The following is an 18,707-nucleotide window of genomic DNA, read 5'->3' as shown; positions in this document are numbered from 1 at the left end:
CTGGAGACAGGACACAATGGAGGTGGGTGAGGGAACAAAGGATTTGACAATTTTTTTAAGGGGAAAAAAAATAGAGAAATCATGAAGTTAGAATGAATGAAGCATTCGATGCTTACACACAGGGTGGACAACTTTAAAAACACACTCAACAGGCTGAGATATCCATCAACTCGGAGCCAGATCTCACTGCTGGATCGGATCTGTCCTTCCAGTATTGAAGAATTGGAGGCATTTTCCTGAGTTTTATGGGGAGAAGGAGGGGATTGAGGAATGTAGGGAGGATGTAGGTAGGTGGAGTGAGGGATAAGGGGAGAAGGTGGGGAAGTGGGATTGAGGAATGAGGCTTTTTCTCATTTTCAAATGTTACTTTCTGGGCAGTGAGAAATAGTGTGCTTTGGCAGAGATCTGAGCAGTTGAGTGTAAATGACACATTTATAAAGAGCAATCAATGCATTTCTACAAATCAGAGGTAGAAGATTACAACTATTGTGTACCAGGAAAGGGTTGAAAACAAAAAGAACAGAAGTAATCATTCGATGACAAACCACAAGTTTCATCAGGAAAACATGCAAACCTCACATCTTCAATGGAGTAAATATGCTACAGACTTCAGGAGATTGAAAAATAATCATAATGTGCTTCCTTCAATCAAACACTCGGCGGGAATCGTGTTCTTCCAATGGGATCAAGATTCAGACAGTCGGAATATCAGAGAATGGTCGAATGGTTACAGCACAAATGAAGGCCATTTGGCCCATGGTGTCTTTGCTGGCCTTGCAGAAGATCAATTCACCAATTGCCCACATTGTCCTGCACTGCTTTGCCTTCAAATCATTATCCAAGTTTATTTTTGAAAGCCATGGGTTGTAGCTGCCACACCCACAAATTCAGCAATCACATCCCAGATCCTAACCACTTTCTCACATCGCCATTGTTACTTTTGCCAGTTACCTTATGTTGATGTCCGCTGGTTCTCAGTATCTACAATGAGAACAGTTCCTCCTTATGTGTCCATTGATAAGCCATAAGTCCCAGGATAATGGAGTATCTACCTACATATGTGCCACCTCTCCAAACTGGTGGGAGTGTCACTGGAGCAGTATGTCAGAGACCTGGACAATTCCTCTGGGGACATGGATTCAAAATCCTTTTCATTTACTCACAAAAGGTGTCACCTGGCTCAGCCAGTACTTATTGCCCATCCCTAATTATCCAGAGGGCATTTAAGAGTCAACCACATGGATTAGATTCCCTACAGTATGGGAACAGTCCCTTCGGCCCAACAAGTTCACACTGACCCTCCGAAGAGTAACCCACCCAGACCCATTTCCTTCTGACTAATGCACCTAACACAATGGGCAAATTAGCGTGGCCAATTCACCTGACCTGCACATCGTTTGGATTGAGGGAGGAAACCGGAGCACCTGGAACAAACCCACGTGGACACGGGAATGTGCAAACTCCCCACAGACAGTCGCCAGAGGCTGGAATCGAACCCGGGTCCCTGGCACAGTGAGGCAGCAGTCCTAGCCACTGAGCCACCATGCTGCCCCACGGCGACACGGGAGTCGCATGTAGACCAGATCAAGTGAGGATGGCAAATTTCCTTCCCTCAAAGACATTAATGAACCAGATGGGTGTTTAACAACAATTGACAATGGTTACATCAGGCTAGCTTTTAATGTTGGATTTTTTGTGCCCATCGACTTCAGATTTCACCATCTATCACAGTGGGACTCGTGCCCCTGAACATTAGCCTGGAGTACCTAAAAAACAAGTCTTGTGACAAGGTCTCTGCCTCCCTTCATATACCCTCATGGCAGGTGATGGAATTCAAACTCAGTTCATAAAATGTTGATATAGACAAGTATTCTCAGTCACAGTGACTTTGTTTATGATCATCGATTATTGTAAAATTCTTCAGTAAGATGGTTGACTCTCAGTAGTCCTCTGAGCAGCACAAGGGCAATGAGGGAACGGGCAACAAACGCAGGCCTTGCCAGAGGAACCCACTTCTCACAAAATAAACAAAAATCTCTGACAGCCTCCACCGTGCCATGGTGGCTCAGTGGTCTGCCACGCTGCCTTACAGCACCAACGATCCGGGTTCAATTTCAGCCTCAGGGGACGGCCGGTGTGGGAATTGAAACGTGTGGCACTGGAAAAGCACAGCAGGTCAGGCAGCATCCAAGGAGAACGACACTGGATGTTTCGGGCACAGCCCTTCATCATGAATGTGGGAGTTTGCACATACTCCCTGTTTCCTCTGGGTGTTCCAGTTTCCTCCCACAGTCCAAAGATGTGCAGGTTAGATGGATTGGCCGTGGGTAATGCAGGATAACAGGGATAGGGCTGGGTCTGGATGGAATGCTCTTCGGAGGGTCAGTGCAAACCTAATGGTCTGAAGGGTCTCTTTCTGCACTGTAAGGACTCTAAATATTGAAGAATGGAAGGTGAGTTTACAGTGAACTCTAGTTTTGTAAATTCAGAGTTCCTTAATTTGAAGTGGTAAGTAGAACTGGAGGGAACCAGATGTAAGCCTACGAGAATGTACCTTTAGGGACAACGGTGCAAGAAGAGGAAGGGGAGAGGTGAGGGGACAGGTGATGAGGATGCGTGTTAGGTTGGGAGTGGGATTAATTCAGATAAAACAGGGAATCTTGGATGAGGGACAGCAGTTATACTGAGAGGCTGGCCAAGCTGACTGCTTTCCTAACAAGGTTAATAGGAGATTTAATGGTGACATTCAAACTTATTGTAGGTTTTCAATAGATAGTGAGAAACTGTTTCCCATTGATCGGAAGGTCAGGAATCAGAGAACAGGGAGTTACTTAATCATTAACAATGTGGAAGAGATGCAGGCAAGGCCAGCAGACAGTGCTCAGTATAACCAACCCTGAAAGATGGTAGTCAACTGTGATAGTCCATGTGGGGTACACCCATTTACGATAATAAATATCAAAAGAATCAAGGGGTGTGAATCATCACACACAGCTTGAAGGGTCCTTGAAAACATATTTAATTATAACTTTCAAACAAGAACACATTGTCAAAGAGGAGGATATTTCTTGAAGGATCGAGAACACAAGGGCAGGATGGTGAGAGAGTGGGATGAATTAAAAGGATCTTTCAAAGAGCTGGCATACTAAGAGTGGGCAGAATGCCCTCCCCCTGTGTTGTATGGAAAGGCGGGGGCACAGAGGTCGGTACCCCGTCACCGAGTCCCCCTTTGTTTACATGGGGAGAGTCCTTGACCCTGATCCAGCTCCCTCAGAGGCAGCTCTCAGAGTGAACAGAATCTCGGACACTCCTGTTTATACCTGTCAGCCAGGGCTCTCTGATTGGACCAGATTAACAGCCCCAATCAGGGAACTCCTATAATTTCCACTTGGCTGACCTTGATCGATCACTGCAAAGGGAAACAAATTCTGGAAGTTCCGGATGACAAATGAAGAGTTGACCTCTAAATATCACTCACTGACAAAGGAATGGCAAGGAAGGGCCAATTACAAACACATGGAATATTCAGGATAAAATCTGAAATGATATTAAATTAAATGTTGAATAATTGCTCATAAAACAGCTGGCAGAAACAGCTGTTCCAACAAAGATGAACCTATTTGAAGATGTGGAATGACTCCGTTAGTGACATACACATCTCATAGTGATTAAATTGCTGAGGACAGGCGGTGGGAGCCAGGGAGAGATGGTGGTAGAGTAAATCCATGTCAGATTCAGCAAGTCCTCAAATGGAATCTCCTGAATAGAACATTAACCTATCTCCCTGATTGCTGATGTGTAGACTCAATTGCCGAATGATTGAACCTTGATTGGAAACCAAATTGAGTTATCCAAATCTCAAGAGATCATTGATACATGAATCCCCCTCAGATAGTCATTGCACGAGGTGAGGATGGGGATTGGAGAATGAATGTGGTCATTCCTTACATGATGACTACAGAAGATCAAACAGATCAAGATGAAAACACTTGACATTGACCTTACCCTCACCCACTTTACTCTTTCTCTTCTTCTGACTCCATGTTGGAGCACTGGTGTCAAGGGTGATGGCTACTTTTCAATACCACACCCAATCATCCATTATTTGTGCATTGGAGCTCAGACCAGGCAAGCTATTTGACCACATAGGACTTCCCATCACAGCTTGGAGCTATTGTTGCCTCAACAGGAACCAACATGCTTCTCAATCATCCCCCTGTCCTATCCAACACTAACACCAACACTCTACCTCCCCAAAACACTCTCTCTCTCTCTCTCTCTCTCATTGTCTCTTCCAACCTGAGGTTGAGGATAAAAGGCTATGAGGTAATCAGATTTGAGGAAGAGGGTCCATCTTCTGTTCTGAGGTGCTCAGGATCTCAGTAGTGACTCAGCAAAGTTTCTTACAAACTGTTCAGTGTTCAGCCGCAAGTCAGTGACTGTCCATCTTGGAAATGGAAACAAAGGAAATAGTAACAGGAGTAGGCCATTCGGCCCTTCAAGCATGCTCTGCCATATACCTAATTTCTTCTTAAAATCATCCAATGTTTTGGTCTCAAAGGCTTTCTGTGTCAATGAATTCCACATTCACAGAGAGGCTCTCCACTTTCTAGGTGAAGACATATCTCCCTATTTCAGTTTTAAATGGCCTACCCTCTAACCATAGACTGTGACCCCTGGTTCTGAACTCTCTGGTCATCCAGAATACCCTTCCTATGTTTGTCCCATCTAGTCCTGTTGGAATTTTATAAGTTTCTGAGATATCCTCCCTCATTCTTCTAAATTCCAGTGAATATAGTCCTAACCAATCGTCTCTTTTCATACGCCAGTCTTGCCATTTCAGGAGTCAATCAGGTAAACCTTTTCGGCACTCTCTCCATCATCAGAACATCCTTCCTCAGATAAGGAGAGCAAAGCTAAGACTAGTTCAACTTTCCAGGTTTTAATTAACTGAAATAAAACTCCATTAATTGCCAACAATCTAATATGGGATTTGAACCCATGTGCAGTAACATTGCCACGACACCACCATCACCGTGCAAGCTAGTTATGTGACTGTCACTCTGTAGTCCATCCCTAGTTTCTCCTTGAGAAGGTGGGAATGAGCTGCCTTCTTGAACCGCTGCAGTCTGTGTGCTGTAGGTTGATCCACAATGCCCTGAGGGAGGGAATTCCAGGATTCTGACCCAGTGACAGTGAAGGAACGGCAATATGTTTCCAAATATGGTGAGGGCTTTGGAAGAAGGTTGCAGGTGGTAGTGTTCCTATGTATCTGTTGCCCTTGTCCTTCTAGATGGAAGAGGTCATGTGTTTGCAAGGCGCTGTTAAAAAGAAGCCTTGACGTGATTGCCACACTGTCCCCTCTCCATCTGAAATGGGTTCTTCATGAGCTGAGCTCAGGTTATTCAAACACCTGAAATGGACCCACAGACCAAAAGGTGCTTCCAAAAGCATCAAAGTGTTTGTGGAACCAGTTTACCAGAATGAGACCTGCACACCAATGGTTAAGTTACGAGCTGTGATCACACAAGATAGGTTTGCATTTCCTGAAATTCTGAAGGTAAAGGAGTGACCTGCAGAACATGTACAATGTATCAAGAGGAGCTGAGAGGGAATCTATGTTCTGTATTCCTGGAATTAGATGGCACTGCAGCCAGGATCTTACTGACTGGAAGAATAAGTTCAAAATGCTGAATCACCTCTTTCTGTTCCTTTGTTCCCTGACATCAAGCTGAGACCACTCAACACTGAAATTGGAGTTCAATTTTCCTGTCGCTGTGTATGGCTCAATTCTTAAGCACACCTGCAGGCCGTAGAGATTGGGGCAATTAAGAACTTTATTAAAATCCCACGCAAGCAATTTTTAAAAATCCGGTTAAAATTCACATGACTGTATGCTATTTAGTCAATTGTCCCAAGTCAGCTTCTTCAGGGATAATCTTTGTCTGCTCTTGGATGGGGTTGGGAGGTGGGGGGAGGGGAGTTGGTGGGGAAATCACCTTGAGCTCCCCCTGACTGTCAGCTGAGGTACAGCTGCAGTCCATCCTTCCCTCGATGAACCAGAGGATTTCACCCCACAGAAAGGAGCCATCAGCCTATCATGTCCTTGCTCGCTCTTTCGAAGAGTGGTCCCATTCATTCCAAAAGCCCACATTCTCCCTGTTAACCCCGTCAAACAGACCTAGCCAAGTGCCTTTTAGAAATTCCTTTGGCATGTGCTCCGAGCATACTTTGAGTGCGTTCCACACTTCATAAAAAGCTTCTTGTGTGAGAATGTGTCTGCACTGCCTCCTTCAGCTCCTCTGGGAATTATGTTGAATTGCAACCTCTAGTTACTGACCCGTTTACCAAAGGAGAGAGTTCCTCCCCTTTTGGTCTACCAAAACTACTCAAGAATTTTCCACAATTCAATAAAATGTGCCCTCAACATTCTCTGCATGGACAGAGTGATCACAACAAAGAAAAACAATGAGGAGGTCAGCACAGGAACAGGTCCTTCAGCCCTCCAAGCCTGTGCCAATCACCATGCCCTAACTAAACTAAAAAGAAGCCTCCTGCCCCTATTCGGTCTGCACCCCCTCTATTCCGTCCCTATTCATGTAACCATCCAGATGTCTCTTAAATGTCACCAACGTGCCTGCTTTCACCACCCCTTCTAGCAGGGTGTTCCAGGCTCCTACCACGCTCCGTGTGAAAAACTTCCCTCGCCCATCGTTAAACTTTCCCCCTCTCACCTTAAACCTGTGCCCCCTTGTAATTGATACTTCAACGCTGGGAAAAAGCCTCAGACTATCCACCCTATCTACGCCTCTCATAATTTTCTATCAGATCTCCTCTCAGCCACCGTCTTTCCAGTGAAAACAATCCTAGTCATTTTAAACTTTCCTCATAGCCAATGCCCTTGGGGCCAGGCAACATCCTGGTGAACCTTCTCTGCATTCTCTCCAAAGCTTTGATGTCCTTCTGGTAGTGTGGCAACCAGAACTGCAAACAAAACTCCAAATGCAGCCTAACAAGAGTTTTATATAGCTGCAACATGGTTTGCCAACTCTTGTACTCCATGCCCCACCCAATAAATGGAAGCGTGCCATATGCCTTCCTAATTAGCTTGGCCACATTTCGGGAACTGTGGACCTGCACGCCCAGATCCCTCTGCACGTTAATGTTCCTCAGGGTTCTGCCATTTGGCGTAAGCCTGAAAAGTTGACTCTCCCGCTCCTCGGATGTTGCCTGACCTTCTGTGCTTTCCCAGTGTCATATTTTTCAATTCTGCCATTTACAGTATAGCTCCTGATATTCCGCCCAAATTGAATTCTCGCACCCCTGGTACCATCCCAGTAAATTTCCTGCCGACCCTCTCCAACGTCTGCATCACCCTACCTGAAACACGGTACTCAGGACGAGACACGTGCCTCCACCTGAGGCCTAACCAGGTGCTACAAACATAAAAAGGCTTCTATGTTTTGGCATTCCCTGTCCTTGCTCACCGGGCTGGGTAGCTTGCAAGCTTTCTGAACCACCTTATCATTTTGGGCATGCTATCTCAAATTGTTGTTAGTCCAAGTCAGCAAGACCACTGAGTTGGTCAAACCTGGGGGGAGGTGATGCCCACATGGTACTATCGCTGGACTAGCAAGCCAGAGACCCAGGTAACATTCTGGGGATCTGGTTTTGAATCCTGCTACAATGGCTGGTAGAGTTTGAATTTAATAAGAAAGAAATCTGTAATTAAGAGTCTAATGATGACCATGAATCCATTGCCAATTGTTAGAAAAACCCATCTGGTTCACTAATGTCCTTTAGAGAAGGAATCTGCCATCTTTACCTGGTCTAGCCTACATGTGACTTCAGACCCACAGCAATGTGGTTCACTCTCAGGCAATTAGGGATGGGCAATAAATGCTGCCCAGTCAGTGACACCCTCATCCCGTGAATGAATAAAGGAATAAAATGCATGATACCGACATCTCGGGGTTTCAACTCCCGGTCTTTGTACCGGAGTCTCCAGATATGAAAGGGTTAACCCTCTGTACACTATCACAAGCAGAATCTATAAAGATCTAACTGTGGGGTACAACAACATTATCTCCCTTCCTTTGAACATTTCTAGTTGTCAACTGGAAAGATACTGCAATAACTGGATTGGTTAGGACTATATTCCCTGGAGTTGAGAAGAATGGGGAAGGGAGGAGGATATTTCAATGAAACTGGTAAAATTCTCATAGATTGAGACAGAGCAAACACAGGAAGGATGCTACCAATGACCAGAGTTCAAAAGCAGGGGTCACAGTCCAAGAAAAGGGGGTAGACCATTTAGGATTGAGGTAAGAAATGGCATCTTCACCCAGAGAGTGGGGAGCCTGTGGAATTCTCTGCCACAGAAAGCAGTTGAAACCAAAACCCTGTATGTTTTTAAGGAGTTAGATATTGTTTCTCGGGCTAATGCCTCAAAGGGTATGGGGAGAATGTGGCTACTGCAGACTGATTTGGATGGTCATGTTGAATGGTGGAACAGGCTTGAAGGGCTGAATGACCTACTGCTATGCCCAGTGGCTGAAAAAGGACTGTTTTAGTGGATGAGGTGGGGCAGGAGAGAGGGAATGTGGCTCAATTTCCAGGAATTATTCCAGTTGGAGTTGGCCAGACGACAGAGTGCAGGAGGGCCATGTGCATCCAGGCAGTGAGTGGACTGCCAGCTACCTTGGCAATTTCCATGGACTAAAAACCAATGGAATGACTTCCCTGGAGAGCCACCATCTTGAATCCAGTGAGTTAAGATCCAAGAAGCAGTGGGTTCTGTTAGGGCAGACCGCGCCCTCCCCTGAGTTATTGCCGGCCCAGCAATGATAATCATTTCTGAATGGAATTGCCAAATGACACCTCAGTAATAACACAAGAAGTAAGCATTAGACATGTATTATTCCCTCTTCCTGGTATTACAGCCTACAACTGAGCAGAGACTGTCTAAGGCTCCAATTTTCTCCCCTGACTGTATTAATGCATGGATGACAGCAACTGCGGTGTCACCCAAGACTCTCCAGGAACATGTCGAGTACAAAATGATCACAGGAACTCATACAAGCGTCAAAATTTGTTTTCATTTCCTTTGAACGGTTTGTTGGTTATTGAGGTTTTGGCAGATGGTGAGGGGAAAGGATTGTTTGACTCAAGATTTACCAACAAGAGCCTGGCACACACTGCCAGAAGAGGTGGTGGAAGCAGGCACATTGGGAATATTTAGGAGGCATCTGGATGGTTACATGAATAGGGAGGGAATAGAGGGATATAAATCGAACAAGGGCAGAAGGGTTATCTTTTAGTTTAGTTAGGGAATGATGGTTGGCACAGGCTTGGAGAGCTGAAGGGCCTGTTCCTGTGCTGTACGTCTTTTACGTTTTTTAGTTCAAACACAAAGAAGAAACTCCTTGCTTTCTGTTTGGTTAAGAAAAGCAGTGGGCCAGTGAGTTACTTCATGCCTGGTGATCCACTTTGAATTTACACATTGGGGTTTGTGCAGGCTGGGGTAGGTCTGTGCTCAGCTGTAACAGGCCGGGGCACACGCTCATGTGGCAAAACCTCCAGGATTACCTCCAACCAGAGTGGCGCAGTCTCACTCTCCTGGGGGGAGGGGAGAGCAGCATGTGGAGAGACTCTGGGCATGAACGTGCGCAGGGGGATGATCCCGCCATCTTGTTTGCTTACCTCGCACGGTGAGAGTTGCGGTCGCTTCAACCATGCCCACACGGTTCTCCCCCACACAGGTAAATGTTCCCTCGTCACCATTGCTCACCCTCTTGATGCGCAAGGTGTTGTCTTCCTTGATGTCATACCTAGAGGTTGGAGAAAGATCCAATGTGAGATGATGCCTGCTGTTCCTTTATAGGCCTTTCATGTGAAGGTTTCCTCCTACAGACCTTTATAAAGATAATTCTCTACAAGCTCCCATAAAAATGTCCATTAATAACAATAACTGGATGTTATTCCCTAACTGGTGTCCTTGTATATCCATCATCAATAGCAAGCTTGTAGGTGTTGTAAAGAGAAAGCTTATGGCACAGGGTAGTGTCTCAGCCTCTGAGCCAGAAGATTGGGGTGGAGGGGAGGCTGGGAGTGAGTCCCACCTGTAGCTGAATGTGTTATATTGCTGTTACACAGTTAGAAAGGCCCTCATTGTAAAGAGTTTTGAGTTGAGAACCAAAGAAGTCTGACTGAGGATGTAACGGGGCCTTGATGAGACCACACCAGGAACATTGTGTCCACAACTGATCTCCTTATCCAAGGAAGGATGTGCTTGTCATAGAGCAAAGTCTCACCGGACTGACTCCTGGGATGACATGTTTGTCATACAAAGATAAATGAGGTCGACTGAGCCTGATTTCATTGGAGTTTAGGAGAATGATAAGGGATGTATCAAATTCTCATCGGGCTGAACAGATCGGATGCTATTTCCCCTGACTAAGGAATCCACCACAAGGTGTTACCATCTCAAGATATATGGTAGGCCCTTTTAGACTGAGATGATGAGGAAAACCTCACTGAGTGAGGAGTGAACTTGTGGAAGTCTCTGATGCAGACAACTGTGGAGGCCAAGTCACTGAGTATGTTTAAGAAAGAAACAGATACATTTCTAGAGTCAGAGTCCTACAGCACGGCCCAAACTGATCCATGCTGACCAAAATGTCCGATCACGCTAATCCCATTTCCCTGCATTTTATCCATATCCTTCTAATTCTTTCCTATTCATGCCCAAAATGCCTTTTAAATGTTGTTAATGGAAGAGAGCACAGGAGTCTTACATTAAAATAGAGGGTTGGCTATGATCACATGAATGGTGAAATACACTTAGACCATAGAACATAGAACAGTACAGCACAGGAATGGGGTCTTGGCCCACAATGTCATGTTGAACATCAAGCCAAATTAAACTAATCCCTTTTGCCTGTCCTTGGCCTTGCTGACCCAATGTTATGTTCTTAGTGGGTCTTCATGAGGATTAATTATGGTTTTATGGTCATCATCATTATGCATTGGTGGAATTTGACTTCATGGCCCCAGAACACTAACCTGGTCCTTTTGGATTACTAGTCCAGTGATATTATCATAACACCACAATATCCAGTTGAGATATTACACTAAAGCCCTACGTGACCCATGAGGTGGGAGTATTTGATCCATTGGCTCTGTCTTGAAGAAGATCATGGGAGTTCTTCCCAGTGTCCTGGCCACCTCTCCCTCCATCAACACAATACTGCAGATTATCTGATCATTATCACATTGCTTACATCAGAACATGAGGAGGCCATTCAACACAATGAGTTTGTAATGATTTAGTAAGGTCATGGCCAATCTGTGAACCAGCTCCATTAGGGCCCTTGATACATAGTCCTTCATCCCTTTGGTTAACAAAAATGAATTAATCTCAGATTTAAATTTAATGGTTGATTGAGTACAGATCGCTGTTTGTGGAAGAGAGTTCCAAACTTGTGCATTGATGTGTTTCCCAATTACTCACCGTTTTGGTGATAGGCCCCTCTTTTAATCTTCCTGCCAAAATGCACAACTTCATATTTTTCTACTTATTCATCATTCATTCTTTATTTATGTCTTACTTCATTATCATTTCTCATTTCTCAACTGCTTCCATATCTTGGTTCCGTGAAGTGAGGCCATTCTTCTGTATTGTGCTAATACCGTCACTAACTGACAGAGCTTCCCCTCCACCATTTACTATTTCCCTGTCATTCCTAGATGCCCTGTGCACTCGAAGATTTAGATCCTAGTCCAGATCATTGTGCAACCATATCTCTGCAATGGCTACCAGACTGTACCCACTCATTTCCACTGGCCATCTCTCTTCATCTGATATATTTTGAATGCTCGATGTGTTCAAATGCAGAGCATTTGGTTACATCCTTTTATTCTCGATATAAATTCTAGTCTTATTAATTTGTTGGTTCTTAGATTGATCCTCTTGATCCTTTTCTGTCGCAGGCTGTTTCTCATTTATCGTAGTAATAACATTCTTTTTAACCTTGACTCACGTCTTTTAATCACCACTTTCCACAGTTGATTCCTTACCGCCACTGTTCAATTTAATGTCCTCACTACTTCCCTAGTTATATGGTTGTCAAGAACACTAGCCCCGGCACAGTTCAGGCAGACACTCTGACCCATTTGGACAGACACCACTTTCCCCAGTACAGCAGCCAGATTTCCTTGCACCAGGACCCAATGTCTCCCACACCAGTCTTCCAGCCATGAATTCATCTCTCCAATCTGATTTGCCCTGTATGAATTTTCCTGTGACAAGGGAGATAACACAGATGCTGATTTGAGGTTCTGTTTCTCAATTTGACACCTCTCCCATCATTACCACCATGCAGATCCTCCTTCATTACCAGGTCTGATCCTTTGGTACCGACATGGATCCCAGTGACTGGATTCTCCCCTCCCACTGTTTGTTCCTCTCTAGCCCGTAGCAGATGTCCCAAACCCTGACATTGGGCAGACAACACAGCCATCTGGACGTACTTCTTTATTGCAGGGAATGGTGTCCATTCCCCTCACAACAGTGTTCCCTACTGCTATGACATCCCTCTTACTACCCACGCCCCCTTTCAGGAGCTTCCTGTACCATGGTGCGATGGTCACTTGGTTCATCCACCTAAAAGCCCCACTCTCATCCAAACACGCTGAAAGAATGTCAGACTTGTTGGAGAGTGGCAAAAGCTGAAGGTCTTACCCTCTGAGTGTCCTTCGCTGACTTGCTCACAGTCACACCCTCCTGCTCATGTACGCTGACCACTATCAAATGATCCAGCCCTAAAAGGTGTTACTGTCCCCGGTACAAAAAATCCAGGTAACTTTCTATCCCCCCCGATGCACCACTGCGTTTGTGTCACAAACCCTGAGCCAAACCTGTTCAAACTCAAACACTTCGTGCAGACATGTTTGCTCCAGACCAAATTAGCATCCAGGAACTCCCACATACTGCAACTGTGACACATCCTACCATCCTCAAAGTGTTGGAAGGAATGACTCAATCATTGTGTTCAACTATATATTTAGCTATGTTTTATATATTTGTTAACCTTACCACCAGCTGCTATACTATTCTCAACCTCAGGAATAGAATAAGCCTGAATCACAGACAGACACACCAATTAGCCACCTTCTTCTCTGATAGCAGAGTCAAAATCAATTTCTGGAGGGTGGAAAAAGTTTTGACACAAACAACAGAACCCTCTTTTTCACATCCTTAATTCCTGAAGTACTCAACTCTGTCATTCTATTCTAAGTAGCACTCAAGAGCTAAGTCACACTAAGTTGGCTGGTTTTGTATGCTCCTAACACAAAAGGTGTCAAAATCAATCTCAGCCTTTAATCTATTCAAATATCAGCATTGAGTGCTCTCTAAGGAAGATCAGCAGGTTCCTATCCCTAAACTGAGATTAAGCTATTGCATTTTTATTCCACATTTGACAGTCTCCTTGTCATTATGGTTCTTTTCAACTTTCTATTTCCAGATTACTTGAGCCCTGAATTCAAGTGTCCTGGGTGGAAGTTGAACACATGATCTCTTGATTATTATTCTGGAGGGACTGAAACACTTATTGCATCTCTGATAAACTCAGCACTGACCAAACCTCAAACTGAGAATTTGCCATGTCAGACACATTTGGACTGACGTTTGGGACAACATCTGCACATCAGGACAACAACAAGGGTTTACATTTATATAGCCCCATTCATATTGTTCAATAGAGACCCTTCACAGAAGAGCCATAGAACTAAGGTTGTGACATAAGTGGATATCTCATGACCAAAAGTGATGTCAGTTTTAAGGAATGTCTTAAGCAGAGGGGGAGCTAGAGAGAGGGAGATACAGGAAAGGTATTACAGTGCTTGGGAACCAGGCATCTTAAGACAGGGCCACTATTACTGGGGCAATTAAAACCGAGGGTGTACAAGAGGCTGGAACAACATAAAGGCATGCAGAGGAATGAAAATATCCAAACACAAGGAATTGAATTTTAAGATCTGGGCGACACCAGAACACACACCAGGGTCAGTTGGAGAGCTTGGTAGTTGAAGGGGGTTCAGGACCAGTTATGGAACAAGGTTTGGGTATCAGAATTTTCAATGACCTCCAGTTTGAAGTGAAAAGCCAGCCAGCAGTGACTGGCTGGAATGTACAGGGCAGGAACAGAGTGGGTGAGACAGTCGGATGGAATACTGGGGAATGCAGTCAGGATCTCATGGGCTGACAATGTTTTTCTGGATTATGATTGCTGCTGCCTTCACACAGAGTTGGGAGTGGAGGAAGTAGGTACAGGAGTAGGCCATTCAGCCCTTCTAACCTGCTCCAGCATGTGTTAAGCTCATGGCTGATCTGGTTTTAGTGTCAACGCTGCTCTCCTACCTGACCTCCACCGTTGTCAATCTCGAGCTTGTCTATATTCACACATAGAACCTTCACCAAGGAAGGAGGAGTCCACACAATAATGATCTTGTAAGAGACAAAAAAACACCTTCATCTCCAACAGAAAAGGAAAGGTCTTATTTTTAAACTGTTCTAGACTCTCCCAGAAGGGGAAGCATCTTCTCAGTACCTGCCCTGTTGAGTCCCCTCAGGAACTTATATGTGTCAATCAGGTTTTTCTCATTTTCTTAAACTCCAAAGGTAAAGGGGCCAAACTGTTCAATCCCTCATCTCCAAATTGCTTCTAAAGCAATCAGAGAGACAGAGACAAAAAGACTGCAGATACTGGAGGAACATTTTCATCTCTTGACACTGCCTGGCTTGCTGTGTTCTTCCAGCCTCCTGCCTGTCTACTTGAAAGCAATTACACCTGTTTTTGAACAGGAAGATCACAACTGTAGAATCCTGACAATGTGGAAGCAGGCCATTCAACCCACACTGACTGTTCAAAGATTATCCCACCCCTGTATTTTCCCATGGTCAATCCACCCTAACCTGCACATCTTTAGACTGTGGGAGGAAACTGGAGCACCCAGAGAAAACCCACACAGACTCAGGGAGAATGTGCAAACTCCACATAGAGAGAGTGGAATTGAACTCTGGGTCATTAGGACCATGAGGCAGCAGCGCTAACCACTGCCACCCTCTTCATGCTAACACGTCATGCAGTCCTGTATATTAAGGTTTTATACAGCTGCTGTAAAACATCCCAATTTTTATATTCCATTCCCCTTCCAACAAACGATAACATTCCATCTGCTGTACCTGCAGACAACTTTCCATGATTCATGGGTCAGAACACTTTCTCAAATTTCAGAAATCATTCGTGAGCCCAGAGTTGCGGCTGCAAACTCCTGCATTCGTAGCTAGCCTGCACAGAGGTTAAAAAAAAATCTCTCCCGAAGAAATATTCCCAAACTGCAACATGCACTCTCTCGGTTTAAAATGGTGAGCAAAAGATTCACTGATTGAAGACAAGGTGCTATCACAAGGTTGTGAATTGCTAATGTTGTAAGCAGTTAGGTGCAGTAATACCCTGCAGGTTGTTAGGTCTTTGGATTCAAATGCCAATCCCATTTCGGGTGATTTTCGTTTCAGGAAGAGCAGAGTGCTTTTCTGAGTGGATCATTGCTGCATTGTGTGATTAATGTTGCTTTCACAATGCAGTGATGAGAGTCTGTACAGGGTGGGTACAATTTGCAAACTGTAAGAGCGCCTGCAAACAAAGGCAGAAAAGGAAACTGCAGAGCAAATATGTTTTTCTCCTCCCTCTCACTCACCCTCTCACTAAAGACAAGAAAGGGCTTGCACTTATAGAATTCTCAGCATGACCTCAGGACGACCCAAAAGTGTGTTACAGCCAAAGAAGCACCTTTTGAAGCGCAGTCTCTTTTCAAATTCAGGGGACATTGCTGACTGGGCTGGCATTTATTGCCTGTCCCTAGTTACCCTTGAGAAGGGGGTGGGGGTGGTGAGCAGCCTTCTTGAACCGCTGCAGTCCATGTGCTGTAGGTTGACCTTAGGGAGGAAATTCCAGGATTTTGACCCAGTGACAGTGAAGAAACAGAGATGTATTTCCAAATCAGGAATTTGCAGGGGTGGTGTTCCCATGTACCTGCTGCCCTTGTCCTTCTAGGTGGAAGTGGTTGTGGGTTTGGAAGGTGCTGTCCAAGGATCTTTGGTGAATTTCTGCAGTGCATCTTGTAGATGGTACACACTGCTGCTACTGAGTGTCGGTGGTGGAGGGAGAGGGTGCTTGTGGATGTAGCATCAATCAAGCGGGCTGCTTTGTCCTGGATGGTTGAGCTTCTTGAGTGTTGTTGGAGTGGCTCGCATCCAGGCAAGTGGAGAGTATTCCATCACACTGCTGACCTGTGCCTGGTGGATGGTGGGCAGGCTCAGGGGAGTCAGGAGGTGAGTTACTTGCCACAGTATTCCTAGCTTCTGACCTACTCTTGTTGCTGCCTAACTTATTTAGTGATGAGAGTGTGTTGCTGGAAAAGCACAGCAGGTCAGGCAGCATCCAAGGAGCAGGAAAATCAACATTTCAGGCCAGAGCCCCTCATTTATTGAATGAGTCCAGTTCAGTTTCTATCTGTCTAATGGTAACCCCTTTGTTGCCATGGAAGAAATATGGCAACCAAGTAGCGCACAGCAAGCTCCAACTAACGTTAATGAGGTAATAACCAGAGTCAACATTGCTAGTCAAATAATATAAATTCCTCAAATATAGGGAAGTTAATATAAGAGAAAGTGAGGACTGCAGATGCTGGAGACCAGAGGTGAAAAGTGTGGTGCTGGAAAAGTGCAGCAGGTCAGGCAGCATCTGAGGAGCAGGAGAATCGACGTTTCCGGCATAAGCCCTTCTTCAGGAATGAGGATGATGTGCTAAGCGGGCTGAGATAAAAGGTGGGGGTGGGGGAATTTGGGGGAGGGGCGCTGGGAATACCCTCACCTCCTTTGGAAGGAGGTGAGGGTGAGGGTGATAGGCCGGAGAGGGGGTGGGGGCGGAGAGGTCGGGAAGAAGATTGCAGGTCAAGAGGGCGGTGCTGAATCCGAGGGTTGGGACTGAGATAAGGTGGGGGGAAGGGAAATGAGGAAGCTGGAGAAATCTACATTCATCCTGTGTGGTTGGAGGGTTCCTTTGCAGAAGTTGAGGTGCTCTTCCTCCAGGCGTCGTGTGGCCAGGGTCTGGCGATGGAGGAGGCCAAGGACCTGCATGTCCTTGGCAGAGTGGGAGGGGGAGTTAAAGTGTTCAGCCACTGGATGGTTGGGTTGGTTGGTGCGGGTGTCCTCTGGGACACCCACACCAACCAACCCAACCGCCCCATGGCTGAACACTTTAACGACCCCTCCCACTCCGCCAAGTTAATATAGGCCATGGGATCTTCTATTTCTCGATGTGAGCAGAGTCAGTGGCCTTGGTTTGACGTTTCAAATGAAAGACCGAAATGCTGTGTGGTAACATTTCCTATCTCCACAAAGTAAGATTTATTTTAAAATCATGAAGGGGGAGGATTACAGTGAAGCTTGTACATCTGGTGAACAAGGTCAGTTTATTCCTATCAAAATGGAGAAGTCTGGTGTTTGAACTCCTGGTGCTCGGTTCAAACACAGCTCAAGGTGAGAGCGAGTGCAGAGAGGGATCATCATTTTATTTCAGACAGCTGAGGTGTGCGTGGGTAACTGCTGACAGACACACATGAGGCACAGAACAAAACACGAGCGGTTAGGAAACACACTTAATCAGTGGCTTTTTGTCTGATGGACAAAGTGCTGAGCTTGCTATGTAGGCGATGGAGTGTAATTACAGGACAGGAGGAAAATTGCAGATCAGGTAATACACATTAAAAAAAAACATGTTTTAAACGCAGACTCTGCTGAAATTACTAGCATTTCTGCTCCCACATTGGAAGCTGACATTGTGAAATATAGCTCAATTAACCCTTGGAGGACTGGACCAGCAGAGTGCAACCCATCATTTCAGAGTATAATTGGACATTTCCAAAGTCCAATGGAGGTGTCTTTGAATGCAGCTGTGTTTTCAGACAACCTTTTATATTTTAACTGTTGCCCTCACAGCACCAATCATCCACTCGGGGTGGCACAGTGGCTGAGTGGTTTGCACTGCTAGCTCACAGCACCAGGGATCCAAGTTTGAATCCAGCCAGTCTGTGTGGAGTTTGCACGTTCTCCCTGTGCTGACAAGAGTTTCCCCCGGATGCTCTGGTTCCTCCCACAGTCCAAAGATGTGCAGATTAGGTGGATTGGCCAAGCTAAAATGCCCATAGTGTTCAGGGATTTGTAGGCTAAGTGAGCTAGTCATGGGAATTGCAGGATGATAGGGGGTGGGTCTGGGTGGGATGCTCTTTGGAGGGTCTGTGTGGACCGGAGGGGCTGAATGGTCTGCTTCCAGACTGTAGGGATTCTATGATTTCACCTGCAAATGTGACTCCTTTTTTGCAGCACTGCCCCAGGGCTATCCTCTTGGGTCCAGCTGAGCAAGGTACTTAGAGTCATAGAGCTGTCCAGCATGGAAACAGACCCTGTGGTCCAACCCGTCCATGTCGACCAGTTATCTCAACCCAATCTAGTCCCACCTGCCAGCACCCGGCCCATATCCCTCCAAACCCTTCCTGTTCATATACCCATGCAAATGCCTTTTAGATGTTGTAATTGTACCAGCCTCCAGCACTTCCTCTGGCAGCTCATTACATACACGTAC

The 18,707-nt window shown here is 45.5% G+C and overlaps 1 protein-coding gene across 8 annotated transcripts in view; it reads right to left on the bottom strand.

Annotated features, from left to right (window-relative positions):
- The window catches only part of robo2 (roundabout, axon guidance receptor, homolog 2 (Drosophila)), a 1,634,458-nt gene that overhangs the window by 213,603 nt on the left and 1,402,148 nt on the right, over window positions 1-18,707 (bottom strand). For all 8 annotated transcript variants that reach the window (XM_072585780.1, XM_072585785.1, XM_072585784.1 and 5 more), the window contains one exon: window positions 9,703-9,830. In XM_072585780.1, coding sequence (XP_072441881.1) covers window positions 9,703-9,830 — 128 coding nt within the window. The remainder of the gene's footprint in view (window positions 1-9,702; window positions 9,831-18,707) is intronic.

Source organism: Chiloscyllium punctatum, chromosome 15, assembly GCF_047496795.1.
Source record: "Chiloscyllium punctatum isolate Juve2018m chromosome 15, sChiPun1.3, whole genome shotgun sequence".
In the NCBI taxonomy this organism is placed as follows: Eukaryota; Metazoa; Chordata; class Chondrichthyes; order Orectolobiformes; family Hemiscylliidae; genus Chiloscyllium; species Chiloscyllium punctatum.
This window is presented reverse-complemented; position numbering and strand designations above follow the sequence as displayed.